The sequence below is a fragment of the Poromitra crassiceps genome, assembly GCF_964638095.1.
Source record: "Poromitra crassiceps genome assembly, chromosome: 25".
Lineage (NCBI taxonomy): Eukaryota > Metazoa > Chordata > Actinopteri > Beryciformes > Melamphaidae > Poromitra > Poromitra crassiceps.
Genome location: NC_139649.1, coordinates 14,833,811 through 14,860,188, shown reverse-complemented (window position 1 = coordinate 14,860,188; position 26,378 = coordinate 14,833,811). Strand labels below are relative to the sequence as shown.

The following is a 26,378-nucleotide window of genomic DNA, read 5'->3' as shown; positions in this document are numbered from 1 at the left end:
CGGGGGGGATAAGTGGGTCTGAGGGTCAACGGATAGAGAGGTGGGAGATGGGATGGAATAAGGGAGGGACTCCTGCAATCCTTCCCATGACGTCCAGGCACTCGCACGCTTCATGACCAACGTCAGCAGAAGGAGCTGACCTCAGCGGCCGAGCTGGAGCCAGGCCGCTGGTCGACGAGTGCGTTTAGACAACAACACCGGGATGAAAGGGTTCGCAGAAGGCGCTGCCTCTCTGTGTCATTAGATGTCCAAGACTTTGGAACATTCTTGGAAAGTGCTGCCTCCCATAGTTTCACAAAGTCGATTTTGGACAGCTTCCAAAATGATGTAATCAAGGCAATTAGGACATCAGTGAACAACAACGACCTCGCCAACCATTCAAGCCTCAAAATGCGGGTTCACAAATTTCTGTGTGACGTTTTTTTGTAAGTCCCGCAGCACTTGATGTTGCTGTCTACTACATTAGGGTGAAAGAAGCAGCGTTCAACGGCGTAATGAGCGGAGCCAACAGTCTCTTCAGGGGTGCTTGAGCTCGGCCAGAGGAGCTCTCCTCGGGACGCAGACATACATTATTCATTTCCGTGCTTAGTTAGCATCCATTCAGACGTGACCTTCTAATGTGGGCTCTGTCCGGGCGAAAAACACTCACAGGAAAGGCTTTGACGTAAATGTGATTTATTGAAGAGCACTACAGTCTCAGGGAATTCTCATAACTCATACATGGATATTTGCATGCTATATCAATTACTGTATATCGCCTATCCTCCAGGGATATGACTGCAAATTTGGTTGACACGATAGTCTGCATTAAAATAAAATAAAACCACTTCATTCAATAATCTCTGAGGTAGTTCAGCGCGAGGCTAACCCACCCCGGCACTGTAGTGTTACATAATTCTCCCAATACTGTTTATATGTCCACATGTGCCTCGCGGTAACCCTGACAACGCTGGCTAATCTGATAGGCCCGCTGATGCCTTAATTGTGTGTGCGTGGCTATGAGATTGTGCTAACCGCTTTTACTGCTTTCCTGTTTGAGGGGAAGTCGAATCCAAAAAGATAAGAGCTGAGAATAGTGAACGGGGGGTATCCACACGGGCGAGGGCAGGTCAGGCCGGGAACGGCACACATGGGAAGTTTGGAGGAAGCAGGTGATTAACTTTCCCCGAATTGTAACAGGTTCAGCAGCATAAGCTCAATTCTCTTTATTAGAAGAGGATTTTCTTCAGAATGCAAACACTGGAACTCTATTGCTGTAAAGGTCTAGTTTATCATGAATTACCTACAGTATATTGCTGTGAAGGTCTAGTTTATCATTCATTGCAGTTGTATCCATTTCTTTTACCCAGAATCAACAGTGGCTTCCTACTGTTTTGGGGGTTTTTCATCAAGCAGTTGCAGCAACCTAGTCTGTAGAAGTTTCGAGAGAGGAACAGCCAGTTTTAAAATGCAAATCACCTGATCCATGCAGGAAAAGTGAGAGAAATACTGTCTGCTTCCCCTTCATGAAAGGATTTCCCCAACATGAGGAGGGAGACACGACGAGAAACAGGCAGTAGTTTGACACTGAAATAGCACAGTGGAATTTAGAAGGGTATGAATGCTGGGGGGATACTGTACATTTACCTTGAACTCAGAACTCCCCTTAACTGAAGGTTTATTTCTAATAAAATATATATATATATATATATATATATATATATATATATATATATATATATATATATATATATAAGATGGCTCACTGCGGCACCACGCACCATCTGATTTCACCAAGTAACAGTTGTTCCTGGACCAACATTTCTTCCTAGTATGGGCTGGGGAAACCCCGCCCCCGAACTCATTTGATTGGTCGCCGCAATTGCTTCTTCCTTAAAACGGACGGCAAGGATTTTTTTTTGGTTAGATTAGGGTGTTAAGGGTTAGGTTAAGGGTTAAGGGTTAGGGTGTGAAAAAAGTGCAGCTGTTAGCGAGCTCGGTCCTATGGCTAAATGGATATAAGGTGCGTGCCTTCCACTCTGAGAGCTGGGTTTTGACTCCCGGTCGAACCACACACATTTTTTATAAAACATTAGGCTTAGACATTAGGTTTCGGCAAGTACAACAACGTGGTCAGGGTTAGGGTTTGGGTCTGGTTGTGGTTAGATAAGAAAACCCTAACCCTAATCTTAACCACATCTTTTTTACTTGCCACACATTTTCAGGAAGAAGCAATTGCGGCGACCAATCAAATGAGTTCGGGGTGGGGTTTTCCCGGACCATACTAGGAAGAAATGTTGGTCCAGGAACAACTGTTACTTGGTGAAATCAGTTCTGCATGGGACCAGATCCTCTTTGTGGCCTATAGACAGAAGCACATTTATTATGAAAACGGTCTAAATTGTGTTTTTGTTACAGCTGTCACATTGTCTCTGGCACATTGTCCGGACAGCGCCGACACATCTGTCTCTGGCACATTGTCCGGACAGCGCCGACACATCTGTCTCTGGCACATTGTCCGGACAGCGCCGACACATCTGTCTCTGGCACATTGTCCGGACAGCGCCGACACATCTGTCTCTGGCACATTGTCCGGACAGCGCCGACACATCTGTCTCTGGCACATTGTCCGGACAGCGCTGACACATCTGTCTCTGGCACATTGTCCGGACAGCGCCGACACATCTGTCTCTGGCACATTTCCATCCATTTTGACGGACAGAAACTTCAACCCAGTTCAACTTTTTCTGGATGGGTGGATTTGTCACCATCCATTTAGCAAATAGACGGAGACGTTCCCACTGTTTTTGTTTGTTTGTTTGTTTTTTTACCGGCGAGCATTGACGTTCCAAAACAAACAACACAACGGACAGAAATCCATCAATAATTCTGTCCATTTTCCAACGGATCAGTTTGGCCACAGCAGAGCCTAATCCTTTTGTGGTGGAGGAGGAGCCATCACAGTATTTGTCAACTACATGCAATCTACTTGTAGCAGATAGTTCGTGCTCATTTCCAGTGTTGGGGGTAACTCATTACAAAACTAACTTATTACATGTAATATATTACTTTTAGCAGTAACTCAGTAATATAACTTATTACTTATAGGATTTCAGTAATATTATACCAGTTACTTTGTCAAGTAACTCAAGTTACAAATTGAGTTACATTTGATTAAATCAAAGCACATATTTAAAAGAAGATACAATAATTTCCTAATCAAATTGTGTGTTTTTATGCAAATAACCACTACCGATGACAATAACAAAGGAAAAGAATAAAATTTAGAATTTTGGAGGAAAAGAATAAAATTTAGAATTTTGGATTGTTTACACTGACTTCAAGGCGGTTGAAAAAAAAATCGGGATGGTTCTGGGGCAGCGATGTCTTTCTGCTGCTGCTGTTGTTTTGGTAAAAGTAATGCAAAAGTAGTGTAATAAGTAACGAGTTACTTTACACAGAAAGTAATATTGTAAAGTAACTTATTACTTTCAAATGAAAGTAACTAGTAATATGTAGTATATTACATTTTTAAAGTAACTTGCCCAACACTGCTCATTTCACACTTTTGTGGAACTGTTGGCCTCCTGCAGTAGCCCTCCAATTGGAGCGTGTTGTTATGATTCAAAACCAGAAAGACCTCCCCCCAGCCTAAAACCCACCCACCGCCGTCTTGGCACCTGAGCTTGACTTGTTTTGCTTCTCTTTCATCTCTGTTTCTGCTTTCCTCTCGGTCTCAGCTGACCTCCATACTCTGACCGCAACTCACCCCCCTCCTCCTCCCGAACATCAAGCCCCTGATCAGACACCATGGACCTGAACACAGCATGGTTACCATTCACACGACCGACCCACTCCCATCTCTTCAGCCAGCCAGAGAATAGGCGTGGTGGACGGGTGTGTGATGGGGACATACTGTATATAGATTGAAGGTATAGTGGAGGAGAAAGGGAGAGTTCCAAACCCAGGTAAACCCTCATGTATGGATTATGGCCTCCATTCTGAGTGCCGGCGTCCATATATGGGGGTGTTTCAAAGACACGCTTGGCGCTCGGATAAGTGAGGTCACATGCGTGTTCACATGTTCTGGTGTTTTCGTTTATGTTATGAGGTCGATCAAGTTGAAGCGAAAGTTCAAGGTTGATTTGGCAGCGGGGGGGGGGGCTTAGTAACCAAAGACACAAAGCGCAAGAAATCAAGTGAGACGAAGGAAAAGTGGAGAGAGAAATGGAAGTCCACCAAAGCAGCACGGTTCATTAGGCTTTACCCAGGCAGGCTCGCAGTCTTTGAAAGAGGGGATAGGCAAGAACATGTGTGTGTGCAGGGGGGGGGGGGGGGGGGGGGGGTGAGACATGCCTCTTACAGATGTGAGAAAACGCTCCCGTCTCTGAGATGTCAGCAGGCTAATTGGCAAGAATGGAATTGCTGAATTAGACTGAAGTGAATTGAAAGTATAAGCGGATGAGTTCTGTGCAATGTGGGGAAACAGTGACTCTCCCGGGGTTTGCAGCACTCTCTCCACCAGACTAGGGCTGTCACTTTTCATTCGAAATTCGAATGCAACTTCGAATGTGGGGGAGGGGTTCGTGTTCGATATGTAAATTGACTGTTCGATTTTTTTTTTTTTTTTTTTTTATGAACCAAAATTAACCAACTGCTGCTTGCTGGTAATGTTAATCCCATGTCAGAAAAAGTCTCCAGATTTGTCGCGTTAGTCTCTTCTGAGAAAGATTGTCTCCAGGGTCTGAAAAGTTGTCTCGAGTTGGATGCAGCCAAGTTTGTGAGGCAGTGTTGTGACTGTGAGTGTCCAAGCTAACACGTCGGGCTGATGCCCGGTGGCCTGGACTGAATTTTTTTTTTTTTTTTTTTTTTTTTTTTAATTAACCAAAAAACTTCGAATATATTCGAACGAATTTCGGGCAATTAAAGTTCGTTCAAACTTTATTTTGGGAAAAAGTGACAGCCCTACACCAGACACAAAAGCCCGGAGTGTGTCTGCATTTACGGCTCATGAGGATGCACGGTGAACTCTCTCACTTTCCCCTCTCCCTCTCCTCCTCCAGACGATTCATTTGTTGAGGTTTCCATGGCGATGACTGAGCCTCGCCACGGCGGGCCCATAATTCCCCGTGTGCCCGTCCGGGTGTGACACGTCCTTTTCAGCCGGGCATTGTTTAGACGCTGATTTACGCCTGTTTTGTTTGTTGCACTTTACCACCAAACGCTCCAGGAGAGGGGACGAGGGCGGCGAAACTTTGAAAAGTCGACGCATCAGGATCCAAATCCCACGTCGTTTGAAGGTTTCTCTTCTTGGCTTTTACCTATAATGCTGTTTTCTCTCCTCACCTACTCCTGTTTCTCTCTCTGTTTGAAACAATCTTCATTTTCCCAGCCAGCCAGCCGGCTCTTCCCTCCTCTCCCCTCCCAGTGGGCGTTCCCACAACGCAGAGCCGCCCAATGGCAAGCCGGCCCTTTACCCCATCCCTTTGTGGTCAGGCTCGTTAAGGGCTTTTTTTGTGTTCATATGTTTTTTGTGTGTGTTTTACTTTTCTTTCTTCCCTTCTACTCCTCATTCAGCCACTTGAGCCGGAGCAGATGGAAAGACTGTAGTGGTGGGGGGGAAGGAAAGTGAGCAGCAGAGAGAGAGAGAGAGAGAGAGAGAGAGAGAGAGAGAGAGAGAGAGAGTAAGAGAGAGAGTAAGAGAGAGAGAGAGTAAGAGAGAGAGAGAGAGAGAGTAAGAGAGAGTGTGAGAGAGAGAGAGAACTGGAAGAAGCCATGCAGAGTGTGAGGCAGCCCAGGGACGGAGCTTGATGAACTGAACCGCAAAGCCCTCTTTGACCCAAGCCCCCCACAGACACCCAGGACTTCAGACGGGTACAGCCTGGGTCCACAGCAGACCCTGGGAGAACGCGGCGAGAGAAGGAAAATAGTTCTATAGAGACAAACAAGAGACAGAGACAGAGGAGACATCTCCGGACGAGAGTTGAAGCAGAGACAGAGTGAGGGAGATGCTCAGAGCGACCAGATAGTGAAGAGAAAAGGAGAAACGTGCCAAAGCGCCTTGCCAGGAGTTGCTACAGGTGTTTCCCGTGGAGACGCGCCGTCGAGAGAAGGGACGACACAAAAAGGGTCACCCACCCACCCACCCACCCAGAAGCTGCTGCGACTGCGAGTGAAACAGGGAGAGAAAGTGAGCGAGAGCAGATATCATAGTAGAGGGAGAGAGAGAGAGAGAGAGAGAGAGGACTAGGTAATAATGGCCAATTCGGGTCTCCAGTTGTTGGGTTATTTCCTGGCGTTGGGCGGCTGGATAGGCATCATCTCCACCACCGCCTTGCCCCAGTGGAAGCAGTCGTCGTACGCCGGCGACGCCATCATCACGGCCGTGGGTCTGTACGAGGGCCTGTGGATGAGCTGTGCGTCGCAGAGCACGGGACAGGTGCAGTGCAAGATCTTTGACTCCATGCTCTCGCTGGACAGTGAGTACAACGTGGCTCCACACACAAACTTCACGCCGCTAACTTGTGACTTGTGCTTTTTGACCTTTTCTCTGGCCGTCGCTCACTCAGAGTCTCGGACCGGTTGTTTCTTCAGTGAAAGTCCTACTAAAGTGGTAACCCTTTAAGTGGTGCTTATAAGCGCATTGTAAGCGCATTATAAGTGCATTATAAGCATGCGAGTGCCTGAGATTTAATCATCAGAGCACAATATAGACCTAATACACATACTCATGCAAAAACCTTAAGGGGTTGATTACTTTATGGGGCAACTGTGTAACTGTGTAGTTCATGAAATGTGTTAAATTGAATGTTTGTTTGCAGTGGTGTTTGTCTGATTTATTCTATTGTGGAAAAGGTTGATCTACCGGTATGCCTCGAATGCAGAGGTTCTCAAACTTTTTCTCCCTCCCACTTCAAGGACCCATAAAGTGCCACAAATTAGACCCCCCCCCCCATTTGATAGATTTTGTGCCAGGGTCCCCCATCTGTTAACATTTTTGTTTTTATAAATGTTTTATGACAGAAATTGTCATACATTCTGTCATTTTGCTACTTATTGATCGGATTATAGTGAAAATAAATGATTCCCCTTTTTGCTGGGGAACCCCCTGGAACCCCCTCAAGAAGGACCCCTGCGGGTCCGCGGACCCCACTTTGAGAACCACCGCTCTAATGGGCTTACAACCATCTTGTGATGCGTCACAGTGCACCTCCAGTAAAGTTTTGCCAGTTTATTTTTACCACACTCTACTTCATTCTTTAACTTTATTCGTAATAACTTCTTTCTTATACCGTATGTTGACTTGTCTTTCCTGGCTGCCCCTATATTATTTCTTTGATATTGATGATTTTCTGTTATTTTTTCGTATGTCTGTGATGTGATGTGGTGGTGATAATGTATAATTCATCTGCCCGTGATAACAGAGACATTTGTTGCACAAGAGAGAGAGAGCCGTCTTTCACAAATGAGAAAGTTCACAATGGACTATCTGTGTTATTGTTTGAGTTAAAAGGGCTGTTGTGGTTGGCCCACATTGTACGGATCAGCAGCAGAAACAGAAGGAAAAACAACTCGCAAATCCCCTTCTATCTGGGACACATTCAATTGAGAAGCATAAATCTCAGTTAAAATGTTGCTGTTCGCACGTCTCAACTGGAAAACATCATTAGACTGAATGTGTGAGGAGGGAGGGAGGGGGGGGGTGGGGGTAAAGGGGGGGGGGGATTAAGGAATGTGGGATTCCGACATAAATTAGCTCGGAATATGAGCTTCCTGTCATCTCCGATCTGTAAGTAGGACCTACTGACTCATAATTAATGGCACACAGATTATACGAATCCATCCATCTACTGTCTGCCCTAAATCATCCTATTAGGCTTTCAAATTAAAGACTACGGGGGGGTGGGCTCGGTCAAAAGCAATTTCCAAGCAAACAATTGAAAGCTTTGCTCTTTGAGTTTCTCTGTTTTTCTCTGCGGTTTGTCGTCCGTTAAGACTCGACGCACCCGATTACCCCCGGTGTGACACAACTGGCCTCGGAGCAACAAACGGGGCAACTTTGCAAACATTTCGCTGCCTTTGGCTTTGACTCATTAGGGCCCGTATGAAAACATTTGCTGTGGCGTCGGGTGCGAGTGAGGGGTGCAGGCGCTGGACAGGCCATCTCCTTTGGCTCATCGCAGCCATAAGAACAGCGTATTGTCCTTGCGGATGAATAGGGGTTGTTTGGAGAAGAAAAGGGCAGTTGTTGAGCCAAACACCAGAGATATTCCCAGAATGCGCTCTGTCTTCCCCACACGCGCACATTGTTCCACTAACACACCCAGTGAGTGTTGAGATTTCAAACACAAAGCTTTTCCATTAAAACACACAGCAGCGGCTAATACAACTTTGTCAAACTTATAGGACAGCTAGGGAATGATTCCGCGCTACTGTGTTGACCCGGAGGTCCTCGGGAGTAGCTAATGATGACAGAGTTGTTGGTACAATTCCCAGCACTGATTGCAAGATGGTAAAGGCCTGGTATTGCATCTGCTTGGATGTTTCTGAGCAAGGCACCGGACCCCCACCGAACAGCCCCTCTGGTGTTGGTTTGATCCAGCAGGTGGACCATCAGTAACACGGAGCTGAATTGGGAGTGAACTCTCCTGCCTGGTTACATTCGCAGCAGGGGCAGCATGTGATGGAGTGAACTCTCCTGCCTGGTTACATTCGCAGCAGGGGCAGCATGTGATGGTTGGTGTAATTGTTCACCAGACTGTGCTGGGCTCTAACTGAGGCAGCCAAGCAACTGTAGTGGAAACTGCTGGATCTTCTCCTTGCAGGTTTACTGAACACATTGGTCAAAAAGGAGAGATGATGATCATCAGCACATTACATGGTTGGTTGGGGGAGTTGGTTGTTATTGTGCGGATGGTGGTGCTGAAAGGACAGTTCTTGTCTGTGTTTTTCAGGGCTGGAGACGTGGCATCAGAGCCTGGTGCACTGTAGGTGTTCATGTTGAAAGTACGGTATACTTTACTAGGCATCTCGCGCGCGCGCTATGCACACTCCATTCCTAGGCTCGTCTGCTGCGGCCTGCAGCTCGCATACGCAGCTCGCCCGCTGCGCAGCCTCGCCCGCGGCTCGGCTGCTGCGTGGCCTCGCCTGCCCTATTGGCGCATGCGCAATGTCTCCCTCTCTCTCTCCCTCCCTCAGTCTCTCCCCCCCCCTCTCTCTCTCCCTCAGTCTCTCTCTCCCCCCCTCTCTCTCTCCCTCAGTCTCTCCCCCCCCTCTCTCTCTCCCTCAGTCTCTCTCCCCCCCCCCCTCTCTCTCCCTCAGTCTCTCTCTCCCCCCCTCTCTCTCTCTCCCTCAGTCTCTCCCCCCCCCTCTCTCTCCCTCAGTCTCTCTCCCTCTCCCTCAGTCTCTCCCTCTCCTCTCTCTCCCTCTCCCTCAGTCTCTCCCTCTCCTCTCTCTCCCTCTCCGCTAACTATGCTCGAAGTTGCCACCGTGCGCTGCTCTCAAAGTTCAAATTGTTTAAACTTTGACCTTTAAACTTTACTTACTGCCAACCTTTCTCTGCTCCACCTCACAGTGAGAGAATAGTGTAGAAGATGGCTTCTTATAGGAAGGCAGCTTAAGAGATCCTCTAGTGATAGATGCTAGTGCTCATATGGGTTTTAGCGACGACACAAGGCAGGTTACATTGGTGCCGTGACCCGGATGGGGGTGAGTTTTAGGGGGGTGAGTGTAACAGAAGCCAGTGGCCGTGCTGTGCAGTGAGTCAACCTGACTTTCCGAGACCTCAAGAGACGCTCTCGCGACGGAAGCTAGTGCCGTATGCCTTTAACCTGCTCGCTAGACTGTCCGCCTCCCATGCCAGAGGTTGCAAGTTCGATTCCCAGTGCGGACTGTCAACACATGTAGGTTACATGTACACTTTGAATGGTTTTGCTGATGGTCCATAATGTATTCACAGAAGCGGGGATTCAAGTTATTTCCTCTAGCTTGGAAACTTTGTGTCAGGTTCTGTAATGGATCTTAATGTAGAAGTATATGAGGGATTCTGCTTGCTGAATTTAGTTTGAGGTACAGGAGATCAGGAGACTGTGCTCAGCAAAATCCTCGATTTAACTTAGAGTAAAAAAATATCTGAGTTTATTTAACACTTTAGATAGTTTTGTGGCACCGTGGTCTTAAAGGTTTGCGCGTGTTTACGTACTATGGCCCATCGGGAAAAAAAACAAAAATATTTTGCATTGAAGAAAAAACTGAAAGATGAGAATGTTTACACAAGGGTCCTCCGTTATGAACTTATTTGTCGGTGTGTGTGTGTGTGGCGCATTGTACAGGGAAAGCTTATGGTATGATAATCGTGGTTCCTCGATGTCGCGGTAAAACGTTGTTACATCCCCAAGTCTCAAAAATGAAAAATCAACACTTAAATTAACACTGTACGTATTCATGAGATTCACCGCTATGGCAGATCTACTGTATATCAGTGTGGGTTTACTATCTGTGTTACAAACAGTACGAGTCGGAGGCTTCCTACCCACATCAGCAGATGAGATGGTGTGACCTCCCAGCCTTCTTATTGTCTCTGCCCCGTGATGAGGTCACCAGAGGGGATAGCAGCAGCTATGTGCTCGCCTTGGGATGGTCCCGTCGCTTCCCACAGGCACACATTGTCCTCCCCCCTCCCTTCTCTCTCTCTGTGTCTAATGCCTCTCAATAACTGTCAAACTAGATGAATGATGAATAGTTTGACAGTTATTGAGAGTTGATTTGAGTTAATGAGTTATTAATTTGAGTTAGTGTGGACCAGTGATGTCACTGGTCCACACTTTAACACCCAATAACTGTCAAATTAAATGACAGACTTCAAAACAGTTTACAGTTTTCTGATATACTACTGATGTTCTAATGATACAAAGCTGGTTGAAAATGGGCAGAGTGTTCCTTTAAGTTATACTGGGGTTACCACCTCCTGTACACTTCAAATTAACTCACTAAAGGGATTGGTTCAGGAAATTCTATGATTGTCAACTGAATAAGTGTGGTAATACTATAGACTCTATATTACAGAGGACAACATGTTAGTGTGCTCGTGCTTTCTTTCAGCTTAACTTTGAAGTGAAACTATGGGTAAAATATAGGTTTTGTTTTCTAGTTTTTAAGCGGGCAAACAGATATTACGTATGAAAGAGTCACGAGCGACCCTACAATAGGACCTTACAGTGCCCACACACACACACGCGCGCACGCACGCACACACACACACGCACGCACACACACGGGCACACACACACACACGCACGCACACACACACACACGCGCACGCACACACACACACACACACACACACACACAGACACACACACATATATGAGCACACAAACTCATTGAAAGCTTGTGGCTGGCACTGCCAACCTTGGCACTGGGAAGACACAGAGCCTAGTGGGCGAGCCCATCCTCACACCCACCTCCCTTCTCTACTAGCCTCTCCTTCACCCCGGTGGCCCTGGGACACCCTTTGGGGTTTGTCACCGGGCGAACCCGTCAGAAGGGTGTCATTTAGCGCCGGCCTGGCTAAGCCCCCCCACACACACTCTCTCAGAAGAAGAAGAGAAGAAGAATGGCCAGAGTGGATGAAAGAAGAGAAAAATCAAACCTCTCTCTGTTGAAGGCCATTAAAATCATCCATCAAACAGAACAGAACCCTGGACTCATAAATCAGACTTCAAAGATTGTTCCATCCCCCCGAAACCCATCATGAGCTCCTTCAGATCGCCTTCTCAAACGGTGCTCGCCCAAGCTATGAATGATGGTGTGTGTATTTCTGTCACAATGACATATGATGACTTTAGCTTTCCAGACAACCTATTGCTCAACAACTGCATTTGAAGTGACATTTTTTTTCTTGTACGACCAAATAGTCATAATTCTATTCTATTCTATTCTATAGTGTGCAGTGTTTTGTTTGTGGTTTTGACTTACTTTGTCTGATTAGTGCTTCTCTCCTGTAGTGTATAGAGAGCTCCAGGAACGAGTCCGGAAATCATCGATGCTAACAGCCCTGGTTCTTCACAGTTTTCGCCTATGGGAGTTTTGAATGGGTTTTTGGCGCGATGCTTCTAATAATCTCTCTGAGCAACGCTGGCTTAATCAAACGCGAACCAGTGTTTAGTAATATCATCTTCACACACGAGGACCACTTTTATGAGTTTTGAAGCTTTTACGTGCCGTTAAAAGGACGGCTAGCTAGCAAACGGCTAAATGAGACTACACTTTTGAGTCGATGAGGATATATACGTCAATAACGTCACCACTTCAAAGGGCGAACACGGAAATTCTCTTTCCCTCACCTGGTTCAGCCCCGTTCAGCCCGGGGTAATCAGTGCTCACAGCCAACAACAGTCCAGGTTGAGTGCTGACGTGACGTGGAAGCCTATGCGACAGTTCTGGATTAGCTTAGCTCGAGCATTTTACTTCTAGGGCTTGCATTTACGCTACAAAACTCATGAAAGTGGTCCTCATGTGTGAAGATTATCCCGCTGAACCTTGGTTCGCGTTTGATTAAACTTGCGTTGCCCACAGACATTATTTGAAGCATCGCGCCAAAAACCCATTCAAAAATCCCATAGACAGAAACAGTGTAGAACCAGGAAGTTCGGGACTTCCGCATTCAGCCTACAAAAATACGTCATCCCTGGAGCTCTCTATAGCACTGTGGCTTACACTTGAAGCCATTGTTATTTGTTGCTGTTGTCTGTGTTGTGTTTGGCTCTCGCTCACCACCAATTTGTCAGCTTATGTCAGATGTCAGACATGGTGTATCGACATTTTCATGTGGTAAATAAGCAATACTCCACCAGTATTTTGAAGTGATCAGTAAACGCTTAGCTTTGCGCTAGCATGAACGGGTGGTGTTTAAGGCAGTAATGTCTGATCGCCGTGGCGACAGAGCTAGCATGAACGGGTGGTGTTTGAGGCAGTAATGTCTGATCGCTGTGGCGACAGAGCTAGCATGAACGGGTGGTGTTTAAGGCAGTAATGTCTGATCGCTGTGGCGACAGAGCTAGCATGAACGGGTGGTGTTTAAGGCAGTAATGTCTGATCGCCGTGCCGACAGAGCTATCATGAACGGGTGGTGTTTAAGGCAGTAATGTCTGATCGCCGTGGCGACAGAGCTAGCATGAACGGGTGGTGTTTAAGGCAGTAATGTCTGATCGCCGTGGCGACAGACCTAACATGAACGGGTGGTGTTTAAGGCAGTAATGTCTGATCGCCGTGACGACAGAGCTAGCATGAACGGGTGGTGTTTGAGGCAGTAATGTCTGATCGCCGTGACGACAGAGCTAGCATGAACGGGTGGTGTTTGAGGCAGTAATGTCTGATCGCCGTGGCGACAGAGCTAACATGAACGGGTGGTGTTTGAGGCAGTAATGTCTGATCGCCGTGGCGACAGAGCTAGCATGAACGGGTGGTGTTTGAGGCAGTAATGTCTGATCGCCGTGACGACAGAGCTAGCATGAACGGGTGGTGTTTGAGGCAGTAATGTCTGATCGCCGTGACGACAGAGCTAGCATGAACGGGTGGTGTTTAAGGCAGTAATGTCTGATCGCCGTGACGACAGAGCTAGCATGAACGGGTGGTGTTTGAGGCAGTAATGTCTGATCGCCGTGGCGACAGAGCTAGCATGAACGGGTGGTGTTTAAGGCAGTAATGTCTGATCGCCGTGGCGACAGAGCTGGCATGAACGGGTGGTGTTTGAGGCAGTAATGTCTGATCGCCGTGGCGACAGTGCTAGCACGAACGGGTGGTGTTTGAGGCAGTAATGTCTGATCGCCGTGGCGACAGAGCTAGCATGAACGGGTGGTGTTTGAGGCAGTAATGTCTGATCGCCGTGGCGACAGAGCTAGCATGAACGGGTGGTGTTTGAGGCAGTAATGTCTGATCGCCGTGGCGACAGAGCTAGCATGAACGGGTGGTGTTTGAGGCAGTAATGTCTGATCGCCGTGACGACAGAGCTAGCATGAACGGGTGGTGTTTGAGGCAGTAATGTCTGATCGCCGTGACGACAGAGCTAGCATGAACGGGTGGTGTTTGAGGCAGTAATGTCTGATCGCCGTGACGACAGAGCTAGCATGAACGGGTGGTGTTTGAGGCAGTAATGTCTGATCGCCGTGACGACAGAGCTAGCATGAACGGGTGGTGTTTGAGGCAGTAATGTCTGATCGCCGTGGCGACAGAGCTAGCATGAACGGGTGGTGTTTAAGGCAGTAATGTCTGATCGCCGTGGCGACAGAGCTGGCATGAACGGGTGGTGTTTGAGGCAGTAATGTCTGATCGCCGTGGCGACAGTGCTAGCACGAACGGGTGGTGTTTGAGGCAGTAATGTCTGATCGCCGTGGCGACAGAGCTAGCATGAACGGGTGGTGTTTGAGGCAGTAATGTCTGATCGCCGTGGCGATAGAGCTAGCATGAACGGGTGGTGTTTGAGGCAGTAATGTCTGATCGCCGTGGCGACAGAGCTAGCATGAACGGGTGGTGTTTGAGGCAGTAATGTCTGATCGCCGTGGCGACAGAGCTAGCATGAACGGGTGGTGTTTGAGGCAGTAATGTCTGATCGCCGTGGCGACAGAGCTAGCATGAACGGGTGGTGTTTGAGGCAGTAATGTCTGATCGCTGTGGCGACAGAGCTAGCATGAACGGGTGGTGTTTGAGGCAGTAATGTCTGATCGCCGTGGCGACAGAGCTAGCATGAACGGGTGGTGTTTGAGGCAGTAATGTCTGATCGCCGTGGCGACAGAGCTAGCATGAACGGGTGGTGTTTGAGGCAGTAATGTCTGATCGCTGTGGCGACAGCCCCCGGAAGACAATCTTGCTTTGTGACAGAGCCACAGTAACCCCACTGTGTGAAACATGTAAAGCAGGCCCTCCTACAGCTGCTCCATGTGAGAGACAGTTGTGTGTTTTTGATCTGTGTCTGCTCCACCTACAGTCACTGCCTGTGTGCGTCGATGTGTGCGCATGGCTGCGTACATTTGTGTATCGTATGTGTGTGTGTGTGTGTGTGTAAATATGTGTAAATATGTCTCTCCCACTGAGTTATGTGTGTGCTGAGGCCTATGTGGGCGCACACATTAGATTTCTGAGGAGCAAAACCACTGTGGAATGATCTGGAGAAGATCTGGGGAATGCTTTAAGTCTTGGTTTCCCCGGAGCTGGCCAAATTACCTCTGGGATGAAGCTGCAATTACCCTGCCCTGGAAAACCAGGACAGTGGTGGAGTGTCATAAATGCATGTGGTCGCCCCGTCAATCCCGCATGTTTTATGTAGCGTCATTCCCTTACAATGATTATGTTATTTCATCTCCAAGGATGGCATTCCATGTGATACTAAAATGCATTTTCTTTTGGTCTTTTGTCTGTCCTATCTCTTTGTCCTCTCTCACGTTCTCTCCTATCTTCTGTCCTTATCACCCACCTTCCTGTCTGCTCTGTCCTCCTCCTCCTCCTCTGTCCAGTCCACATCCAGACATGCCGCGCCCTCATGGTGGTGTCAGTGCTGATGGGCTTCATCGGCATCATCGTCAGCGTGGTGGGCATGAAGTGCACTAAGGTGGGAGACAACAACCCCGTCACTAAGACCCGCATCGCTGTGTCCGGGGGAGCCCTCTTCCTGCTCGCAGGTGAGATCTCTGCACTCCTGTGGGTCATCTTAACCCTAGAACACTAACGTGATTTAAAGTCACACCATCACTAACGTCGGGTGTATTTCACCCGATGCAATATACCCCATAAAACATACTTCTCATCAAAATATCTTAAAGTACAACAATACATGGCAAATTGAGGTACTCTTCTTTTGTTTTTAAATGTGAAATATCACAAAAAACACAAAAAAGTTTATTATGGGGGACACTATAAAAAATATGTCAAATTCGGGAAAAATGAGGTAATCGCTATAAAAAAATCTCCCCCCCCCAAAAAAAAACAGGAGCTCCCAACTTCTCCTTCGGTCCACCAATTCATGGGACTTGTGTGGTGAAAAAAAAAAAAAAATCACCACAATACCATTAACCCTAACCCAAAGATATTTGACCCTCTATCACTAACGTCGGGTGAAAATCCCGAACACGTAGCCGGTAGAAAAAACCATGAATGGGAGCAGGGAAACAAACCTACATTCAATGACGTCAGTGAGCATCCTGAAGGTACCTAAGGACCCGCCCACCTCAGACAGCAGCAAGACAATGAAAATCACGTGAATTCAATTGTCCGGGTGAAAATCAGCCGACATTAGTGTTCTAGGGTTAAGAGTTTACACAGTGCTCTATCAAATGAATGGGGCTTTGCTTTTAGTTTGCGACCGACAATATAGACTTGCGGTTGTTTGTATCTTCTGCAATCAGCGCGTTCAGCGAGAGAGCGGTCTGGCATTCCTCTGGCCAGAAGCTCTCACCAGGGGTCTTCAGGGGCAGTTCGGGGTAATTAGTATCCCTGCTGTAAACAGGAAGTGGTGATTTTGAACACATTAGACATTGAGCCATGAGCCCGGGGGAGAAAAACAATCTCTTTTGGGAAACCGCATGTCTGTGTTGTAGTCTTGAACAGAGAACTCATTCACTCGTATTACCGTCTCCCTCCTCAGGTCTATGTACGCTGGTCTCTGTGTCCTGGTATGCCACTCAGGTGTCCTATCAGTTCTTCAACCCAAATACGCCGCTCAATGCCAGGTACGTATAGTTTGCCTGCTATCGGTGGAAAAATAGGAGGAATGTCCCACAAGTGTATGTTCGTGCGAAACCCGCCATCTTTTTTGGCCTTTGCTTTGAATCGGAACACTGCTGCCTTCAAGTACCGTCGGAATTACTAAGTCATTGCTTTTCGAATGCACATGAACAAAGAAGAAAATGTAACTACATGCGTATCATACTCAAGTTGCCCATAATGTGATGTTTAGGGGATGAAGAGCAGGTCAATAATTGATGGTCAAATGGAAATAATTACTGTATTATTATTCTATTATATGGTACTGTTTGACATTCTTTATTGTTATGTTTCTATAATCACTCAGAGCTCTCTGCCACTTGATTTCTTAAAGGGACACTCCGCCCATTTTCAACCAGCTTTGTATCATTCGAACATCAGTAGCATATCAGAAAACTGTAAACGGTTTTGAAGTCTGTCATTTAATTTGACAGTTATTGAGTGTTAAAGTGTGGACCTGTGACATCACTGGTCCACACTAACTCAAATTAATAACTAATTAACTCAAATCAACGCTCAATAACTGTCAAACTATTCATCATTCATCTAGTTTGACAGTTATTGAGAGTTAATTTGAGTTAATGAGTTATTAATTTGAGTTAGTCACTGGTCCACACTTTAACACTCAATAACTGTCAAATTAAATGACAGACTTCAAAATAGTTTACAGTTTTCTGATATACCACTGATGTTCTAATGATACAAAGCTGGTTGAAAATGGGCGGAGTGTTCCTTTAAGGCAGCATTTGTCATAGTGACCTTGCCTGTTGATGCCTGTCACCCTTCTTCTTTGTCTTCTTATGTCTTTCTCCTCCCCCTGTCCTGTACAGGTATGAGTTTGGCTCCGCCCTGTTCGTGGGATGGGCGGCGGCCAGTCTGACGGTACTGGGTGGCTCCTTCCTGTGCTGTTCCTGCTCTACTGATGACAGGCGAGGGCAGCAATATTACCGCCAATCACAGCCTTCCACAGCCAGGGAGTACGTGTAAACCCCACCCCCTTCCTGCAGCCACCCAAACAGAGAGCAGAGGACACGCTTGGCTCCACCCCCTTTTTAGCCAGTTTATGCCTCTTAAAAAAAGACTATAAAAAAGACTATCATGCACGCGCGCACACACACGCACGCACACACACACACACACACACACACACACACACACACACACACACACACACACACACACACACACTTATACACTCATAGATAGAGTCAATGTCTCGTCATAGACGCTGGGGTAGCTGGCTGTGGGCGTGGTCAGGGTGGGGTAAATCCTCCCGTTCTCCCCATTCAGCATAGTTAGCGTTTAGCTGCTAGCCCAGCCCAGGCAGACAGGATCGGTGATCCAATCACCGCAATAAACGCACATCTGAACAGACGTCTATGTACCTGCTCTAGAATCCCAAATCCTGTAGTGTAGAGCCGCAGCACTGTCCTTTGGTGAGTCAGCCCATTGAGTTTTATGGGGTTTTTTTACGCCACTCACGCACCAGTCGTAGTAACATTTTGTGGGCATTCCCACACAGACTGACTGTATCTATAGCACACACACTATCCACCAAATGTAATATTGTGGATACAAGAGCTTTTACTGATAATGTACAAACTTTCATAACTTATTTGTAAGCAGACAGCCTACATCGAGCAGATCATGGTGATCTAGCTCACTTATTTTTTTTATAGCTTGTGTTGTGAGCCTTTCATGTGCCTTAAAGTCATTATTTAACCTCAAAATCATTACAGCTGCTTCAATTGGACCCTAAAACATTACAAACAGCCACTTGCTCTGTTTGTACACTTTATTAGTGATACAAATATCGGTACGGCAAAACTAACTTTAAAGTGAATTGAAAGGCAAAGTATGAGGTGTGGCTAGGCTACAGCAGGCTAGAAGATTGGCAAAACTCATTGAACACCCCGAGGTTTGGCCGGTATGAAATAGAATCTACAATTAGCCTGTCCTGTGCTTCCTGGTTGGAGCTGCATCTTGCCTCCACATTACTCTTTGTCTCTTCACAATCCACTGGTGCAGTTAAGTTGTGTGAGCCCGAGCAACTTCATGAAAACCATGCATACTTCATGGCGGGCTCCTCCTCCGCTATGTTAAGCTATTGTTAAGCTATTGCTAGTAGGAACACAGCTTACCTTATACAGTCTGATCCAGAAAGAAAAAAACATGTCAATCAGGCCGTGATCAGCTAGGACGCCGATTTCTGCTGCTCAAACCCCCAAGTGCAGCTGTGAGTAATGAAGTGAGCTCAAAGGTTGCTATGCAGCTATCTAATGAGTGTTAGCTAGCTATAACTGAAGCAACAAAGGGGCATAACATTGAAAATAAAATTGGGCATCATAAAACATAGCAATTTCTCATTTAATTTGACAGTTATTGCGTGTTAAAGTGTGGACACTAACTCAAATTAATAACTCATTAACTCAAATCAACTCTCAATAACTGTCAAACTATTCATCATTCATCTAGAGTTGATTTGAGTTAATGAGTTATTAATTTGAGTTAGTGTGGACCAGTGATGTCACTGGTCCACACTTTAACACTCAATAACTGTCAAATTAAATGACAGACTTCAAAACAGTTTACAGTTTTCTGATATACTACTGATGTTCTAATGATACAAAGCTGGTTGAAAATCGGCAGAGTGTTCCTTTAACATCTATCTAACCAGCTATGGAATTTCTCCAAAACGTTTGATTATTTAAAATAACATACACAAAGCATAAAATAGCCGTAGTGATCACGGCCTTAGGGAGCCATTTTGTAACAGCTGAAGATAGTTAGGCTGTTCTGATGTAGCCCTGTGGACAACAGTCACTTGTCTGCACATCAACACACTAACTGAACTGCAACAGTGGAGAATTGTCAGTTAAAGGTGTATGCATGCTGTTAATGACCATTTCACCATTTTACTCAACACTAAGAAAAAGGGGAGATGCACCATCTCATGCTCCATTAACTAACACCTTCATTCAAAACTCATAGACTGTATAATGTTTTTCATAATCTTTTTGTTGAACCAAAGTAATTATGTATTTTGAATAATGATCTGCAGTTCAAATATATTTAATGTACTTCTCACAGAACTGTAATCCAACTGGGGATCACAAACTATAAACCACTAATACAGTAGAGCGATTACTTTATAGAGGGCCATATGAGCTAGTATGGCACTGTAATTAAAATATAAACCTCATTGCATTTGACTTTGTTGCGGTAGACTCTGTGTGATTTATTCCATATACAGTGACTCCAGACGACCACAAACCACGACAGACCAACCATAGTCTCGCTAGCCAGCCTCTTTTCCTTTCCGTCAGAGAGTCTGGCGCCGTGGAAACAGGCAACGGGGATCAGCCCGCCCCTGCTCTAAAGCTGCTCTCCCATTCGAGCGGCTGTTTTGGTGGCAGCAGGATATCCGCTCCCCCGCTTGCAGGCTCTGTTCATTGGCTCCGGCCATGTCAATCAGAGCGGCTTCCGCTCCCATGTGTGTCGCTGTAATGCTCCCGCCGAACGCTAACTAGCTAGCGTAGAAAGCTAACGGCAGAAACCTACAGGCTAACTCGTTGCTACACGCTGAAAATGGCAAGTTTTGAAGAAAATTTGGATTGTGCAATAAAGAAGGCCTGCTCGGCACAAGTTCCACCCCGAAACTATTTTCCAAGGGCACTAACGCTAAGCACCGCCCAAGACGAGGCTGATTGGTTAACCCAAACAGAGCATTTTTTTTCGCAATCCCACAATGGAAACCTGCGACGCCAGACTCTCTGACGGAAAGGAAGAGAGGCTGGCTAGCGAGACTAGACCAACCATGAATTCCAATATATTCCAGCACAGCATATATATATTTTTAATTTACCCACGTTTACCATGTTAAGAGCCCGCAAAACTCAGTAGTCCTAGTAGTTTTAAATTGGCTCTTGAGTGGCCCCTTGACGTGTCCACTTTACCATACCTTCATTGAAAGAGTAGTTGAAAGAGAGTTGAAAGAGCTGGTCCATCACTGTTCCAGATAATAAAGCCATTAACTTTCTTAGAATTGCTCCCTGCTCCCCCACCCCCCCATTTCCCAGTCATACGGCCTCTCTTCTCAGTAGATGCTTGTTGTGGAGTGTTCCATTATTCTCAGAGTGGGGGGTGCAGTTCTTTATGGGACATTCTTTATCCCCTTTAAAGAAAGGGGGACGTCACAGGCCTGTCAGTAGCAGCTGTGCTGTAAATCACTGATTCTCAATCCTTTTCATATCAAGGACCCTAATGTACTAGTCCACATAGGGTCACGGACTCCCTTTTGATGAGATTTTGTTTCTCGCACCCAAATCTGGGAATATTTTTTATTGTTAAATATGATTTTATTCAGAATTCCATGACTATTTATTGCAGGTAGAGAGACTAAGACCAAAACAACCATTCTTCTACATTCTCTAATTGTGTTAACTTCTTGTAAATGAAATAATGGTGGGGTTTCACAATTCATTAATTTGCTGGGGAGCCCCTGGAACCCCTCGTGATTCCCGCACCCCCGGTTGAGCACCACTGCTGTCAATGGTTCCCCAACAACAAGCAGGATAAAAACCACCTGTAGTGCTATGTCCAAAGAAAAGATAAGAATAACCTGTAGTGCTATGTCCAAAGAAAAGATAAAAAGCACCTGTAGCGCTATGTCCAAAGAAAAGATAAAAAGCACCTGTAGCGCTATGTCCAAAGAAAAGAAAATGTACATTTAATTAGCAGATGTTTCCAAATGATGAGAGAAACAACAACTAAGGCAGAAAAATCACACATGTCTTACCTCATGAATGGCATGATAGTGCTGTAGCTCATTATATTCCTCACCTTCCTCTGACCTGTAACCATCACCAGCCAATGAGCATTCAACCTCTGCCAATCGCATTTACTAATGTTTCTGTGCAGCATGTAATATCTCCCACTTGTATTGTTTATTGGCCAGCCGACATGTAGCATCCCCCCCCCTTCCTCCTCCTCCTCCTCCTCCTCCTCCTCCTCCTCCTCCTCCTCCTCCTCCTCCTCCACCTCCTCCTCCTCCTCCTCCTCCTCCTCCTCCTCCTCCTCCTTCCACTTTGCACTCTTAACGTTCCCGCTCATCAAACGGGCTCACTAACACACACCTCATCAAGCGGCCCGTGGGCTCACTAACAGTAACATGCACCTCGGGCTGTTGTGAGAATCACAGAGAGGTAGGGGTGTCACGATATTTCGTCGCACGATATATCGCGATATCGAAACGTCACGATATCGATATCGTCAGAAAAAAATGATATCGTAATTTTTTTTTTTTTTTTTTTGCTCCTGAATAATAATAGAACAAATTTAGCAGAATCAACACGCATGAGTGAGGGGGTAGACTACTACTGGCATGGCAAAACAGCTCAAGGGGTACATAAGATTACATAAGTTTAGGGACCATTCAGCATGCGTTATTTAAGAAATAGATTGTATACTTTATTTTTCTTTCACCATGCAACAAACATTTAGTTTGTGACAGTGTGACACATTCTATTGCAAAGAGAAGCATTATCTTCCATGTTGTTTTCTAGTTATTATAATAACAATTTCCAAAAACAGCATTTGTTTTGTATTTTGTGTATTTCAAATGAAAGACTATTTTTCCAGTATTTTCCCAGGGCTCCCTTGAAAAGAGGTTTCGATTTCAACAGGACTCACATGGTTAAATAAATGATAAATAAATACATAAAAATAATTATTTACTTTTGTTAAAAAAAATATTGTTAAAATATCGTATCGTATCGTTATCGTGAACCCAATATCGTGTATCGTATCGTATCGTGAAATTAGTGTATCGTGACGCCCCTACAGAGAGGTGGTCTTGATGTGGTCTTTGATTTCCCCCTCACCTGTCCGTCCGCTAATCCTGTTCTTCTCTGACTCTTCTTCTTCTCTCCTCTAATTCAGGGCAGAGTTGTTGAGTGAAACTAGTTTCCCCGACTGATCAGCCCCCGCCTTTTTATCGAGGACTGTCCGACTTCCCACCTGTCTCTCTCCCCCCCCCCCCCACTCTTTTTACCTCCTAAGACCTCTCACAATTTGGACCCCTGCAATAGAATATGCACATGCCCCCCCCCCCCTCCCCCTTGCCTATCCTAAGTATGTCTGCACCTTATCGTTTGTTGTTGTTGTTGTTGTTGTTGTTGTTGTGGTGGTGGGAAACTAAGATGTCTTGCCTCCTCCCATATCGCCAGTGTTGGGAAAGTTACTGAAAATTGGTAATTAGTTACAGTTACTAGTTACTTCTCTCAAAAGGTAATTTAATTACTTTAAAGTTACCAGTTACTTCAAAGTAATTAGTTACTAGGGAAAGTAACTTTTGCGTTACTTTTAAAAGCCCGCTTCGATTGTTATTAACGCACACATTATGTTAGTGTTGCTGTGCCACAGTGTGGCATTGAACATTCGCTTATTGGGCAGGCTTATAGCCTATCAAGGTCCTTAGCCTCTGTGGCTCTGGCTGCAGCTCTCTCCCCGGACTAGGTCTGAGGATCAGAAACTGGGTAATCCTCTGAAGTTGTCCGTTATTTTCATGTCCTAAAGTAACTAGTAACTAGCCCAGTTACTATTTTAGCAACTGTAACTGAGTTACTGAATTTGAAAAAGTAATTAGTTAGATTACTAGTTACTGAAAAAGGTAGTTAAGTTACAGTAACTAGTTACTTAGTAACTAGTTACTCCCAACACTGCATATCGCCCCACCCACTGAGCCTTGTCTGTAAACATGATGGACTCTTAACGGTTGTACGGTCAGATGGTTTTAAAGGGGTCACCTTTAACCCTTGAACCCTCTGCTAGACTGCCCGTCAAACCCCCCCATCCCCTCCACCCCCTCTGTCCCACTATTGACCAAACGTTACCTGTACACGAGTTGAAAGACATCACCACATCGTTTTATGATTTCACTTATATCCTATGACTTCTGGGTTTTTTCTGTGTAGATGTGCTTTTCTGGGAGTTTGCTTTGTTCTCGGTGATATATGACTGTGCCGTATATACGTTGACTGAAACATGTTTTTTTTTTCCCCTTTTGAATTGCAGAGCAAATGTTAAAAGTACCCCACCAGAGAAAAGGGAGCAGTACTTGTAGTTTGGGAGAATCTTCTGGTCCTTTTTACCATGGTTTAGATTCTGGCAACAGACAAAAAAAAAAACGTCTCGCCGAGAAAATCAAAACAGACAAACAGACGCGATTACACGTAAAGTGAAGAAGTTGCACCAACAAAGTCTTTGTTATAGTTCGTAGGGAAATGGTTTGGAGAGGTGATATGAAATGTGTTGTTTCTGATTATATTTGGATATATTTGGCTATTCGCTGTCTTGTCTGTTTTGTTGTCTTTGCGAGAGACAGTCATTCAGGGTATGTTTTCTATAACATGTTAAAATGCCCAGGTGTATTTCTATTCTTCTTCTTTTTTTTTATTTGACTACACAATGTTTTACTACAGTGCCTTATAACACATGTTTGTGCACAATGTATGTTTTTGACCACATGGATTCCAATAGTGTCCCGTCCCGTCTGAGGGATGCGTGTCCGTAGTTCCTCTGCAAGCAGTTATGCCTTTTTCTATTGTATTGCATATATCACGTCTGCATTCTGTTGGATATGTGGAAATGCATGTGTAGCTACTGTACAGCATCACTTCTGAACAGACATAGATCTTCAACACGATGCCTAACGCCACACCTTGTAAACAAGCTGTGTGCCTATTCACGAGTAGCCTGGATTGAGGATATGCCGAATACATTCCTTTTGTTTTTAAGTGCCAATATGATTTTGTGTGAATGAGAGAATTGTCGTATTATTGACTCTGGAGGAGGATGTACTGTACTGTGTGCTGTCTCTCCTGTTCAAGTCCTGTACTAAGGAATGCCAGTTTGCCGAGTGTAATCGGTTCAAATGTCCTTCTGACGCCTACATTTATTTACCATGCCATTCCTTTCTCTAATATTTACCTCCTCAATGTTGTGTATCATCTCATTTACAGTATACCCATGTCTGTTTCTTTTAGAATAAAGTAAACAGAGACAAAAAAAAAATTGGCGTTGGCTGTGAATCAATGCTGTGTCAGATTTTTCCTAACTGTTCACCCTTGCCTGACTTTCACCCCCCCCCCCTCTTCCTCTCTTCCACCCCCCCCCCTCTTCCTCTCTTCCACCTCACCCCCCCCCCTTCCTCTCTTCCACCTCAAATACTTATTTTGCACCCTGTTGTTCCATAATTGCAGATGTGGAATTCCACTTCTGCTTCAGTGGAGTGTGGCACATTCTCAGAGGCATACTCGCAAAGTGAACACGCACACCACTGCTTCAGCTGGGAACACAGAATTTGATGTTTTGTTGAATTATGATTATGAACTATAAAACATTTGACAAATCGTGAGATGGGAGTAGAGCTCAACAGTGGCTGTATCGAAAAATCCTTATATAAAGAGTTTTAAGCCTGGAACCAAGCCAACCAGCCACCCACTGAATCATGAGTGACCATAAAACATTTAACTTGGAGCAATAAACAAAAAAAAACCCGAGGGGGGGGGGGGGGAATCGAAAATATATATTTTTTCCCCGCGCTTTTGCTGTTGTTGTTGTTGTTTTGGCTCCAAGTGAAATGTTTTATGGTCACTCATGATTCAGTAGGTGGCTGGTTGGCTTGGTTCCAGGCGTAAAACTCTTTATATAAAGATTTGTTGAAACATCTATGGAGAAAATGAATGGGGAATTCTCTGATGGAACGGGGAGCTGAGAAAAAGTCGGCGGTCACTGTTGAGCAAGGGGGGGAAAGAGTACCCCCCTACACCCACACACCCAACCCACACCCCCCCCCCCCCCCCCCCGCCCCCCCCCCCAAAAAAAAACTACTCAAGTACTGTTACTTGGATGAAATTAGAAGTTAAATTACTGGTGTAAAAAAAAATCTACTTGAGTAAAATAAAAAAGTAGCTAATTTAAAATGTACTCAGAGTAAAAGTTACTTGTTTTTTTCGAGAGGGGGGGGGGGGGGTATATTATCTCTCCTATATGCAATAGAAAGTACAAAAGCATACTGCATATAGCTCAAACTTTTTCTTATTTTCTTCAAGTTCATCAACTTAAATCAAATCCGATGGGGTTTCAGTTGGACTGACGTCTGCAGTGGTGTTTTCTAATGCACTCATCCGTTTTAATCTCCTTTTGTGATTAAGCGCCAATGGATTCTCGTTCTCATTAATCGTTCAAGTTCTGGTGAAGTGTTGGTACTTTCCAGAGAGGTCTGATAATCACAGTGCTCCCCACACACAGCGTATAGCCCCCCTCCCACACACAGCCCCCCCTCCCACAAACAGCGTATAGCCCCCCCTCCCTGCATCGTGATGATGTCATCTGGCGACTTCTAGTGAATTTTTGAGCCAACAGTTACTGTCCTTAGAAACAAATTGGCAACACTGGCAGTTAGCGCTCGGTCAACAGTTTTTGGTGCACAGTTCATAGAAAACCTGGGGAAACTTTGGATGTATTTTACTCTGTACTTTGAAGCCATTTAAATGTAACAACAATTTTCTTAAGTAAAAGTAAAATTACTGATTTTAAAAACTACTGAAAAGAGTACAAGTACACAAAAAGCCATCCTCAAT

General features: G+C 45.4%; 1 protein-coding gene across 1 annotated transcript; it reads left to right on the top strand.

Moving 5' to 3' along the window:
• Positions 1–5,587: 5,587 nt before the first annotated feature.
• Positions 5,588–24,784, top strand: cldn19 (claudin 19). The gene is made up of 5 exons (XM_083660847.1): positions 5,588–6,458; positions 15,489–15,653; positions 16,616–16,700; positions 17,565–17,711; positions 23,809–24,784. Exons 1-5 carry the CDS (start codon positions 6,236–6,238, stop codon positions 23,855–23,857), a joined length of 669 nt encoding a protein of 222 aa, XP_083516973.1. The 5' UTR covers positions 5,588–6,235; the 3' UTR covers positions 23,858–24,784.
• Positions 24,785–26,378: the final 1,594 nt, after the last annotated feature.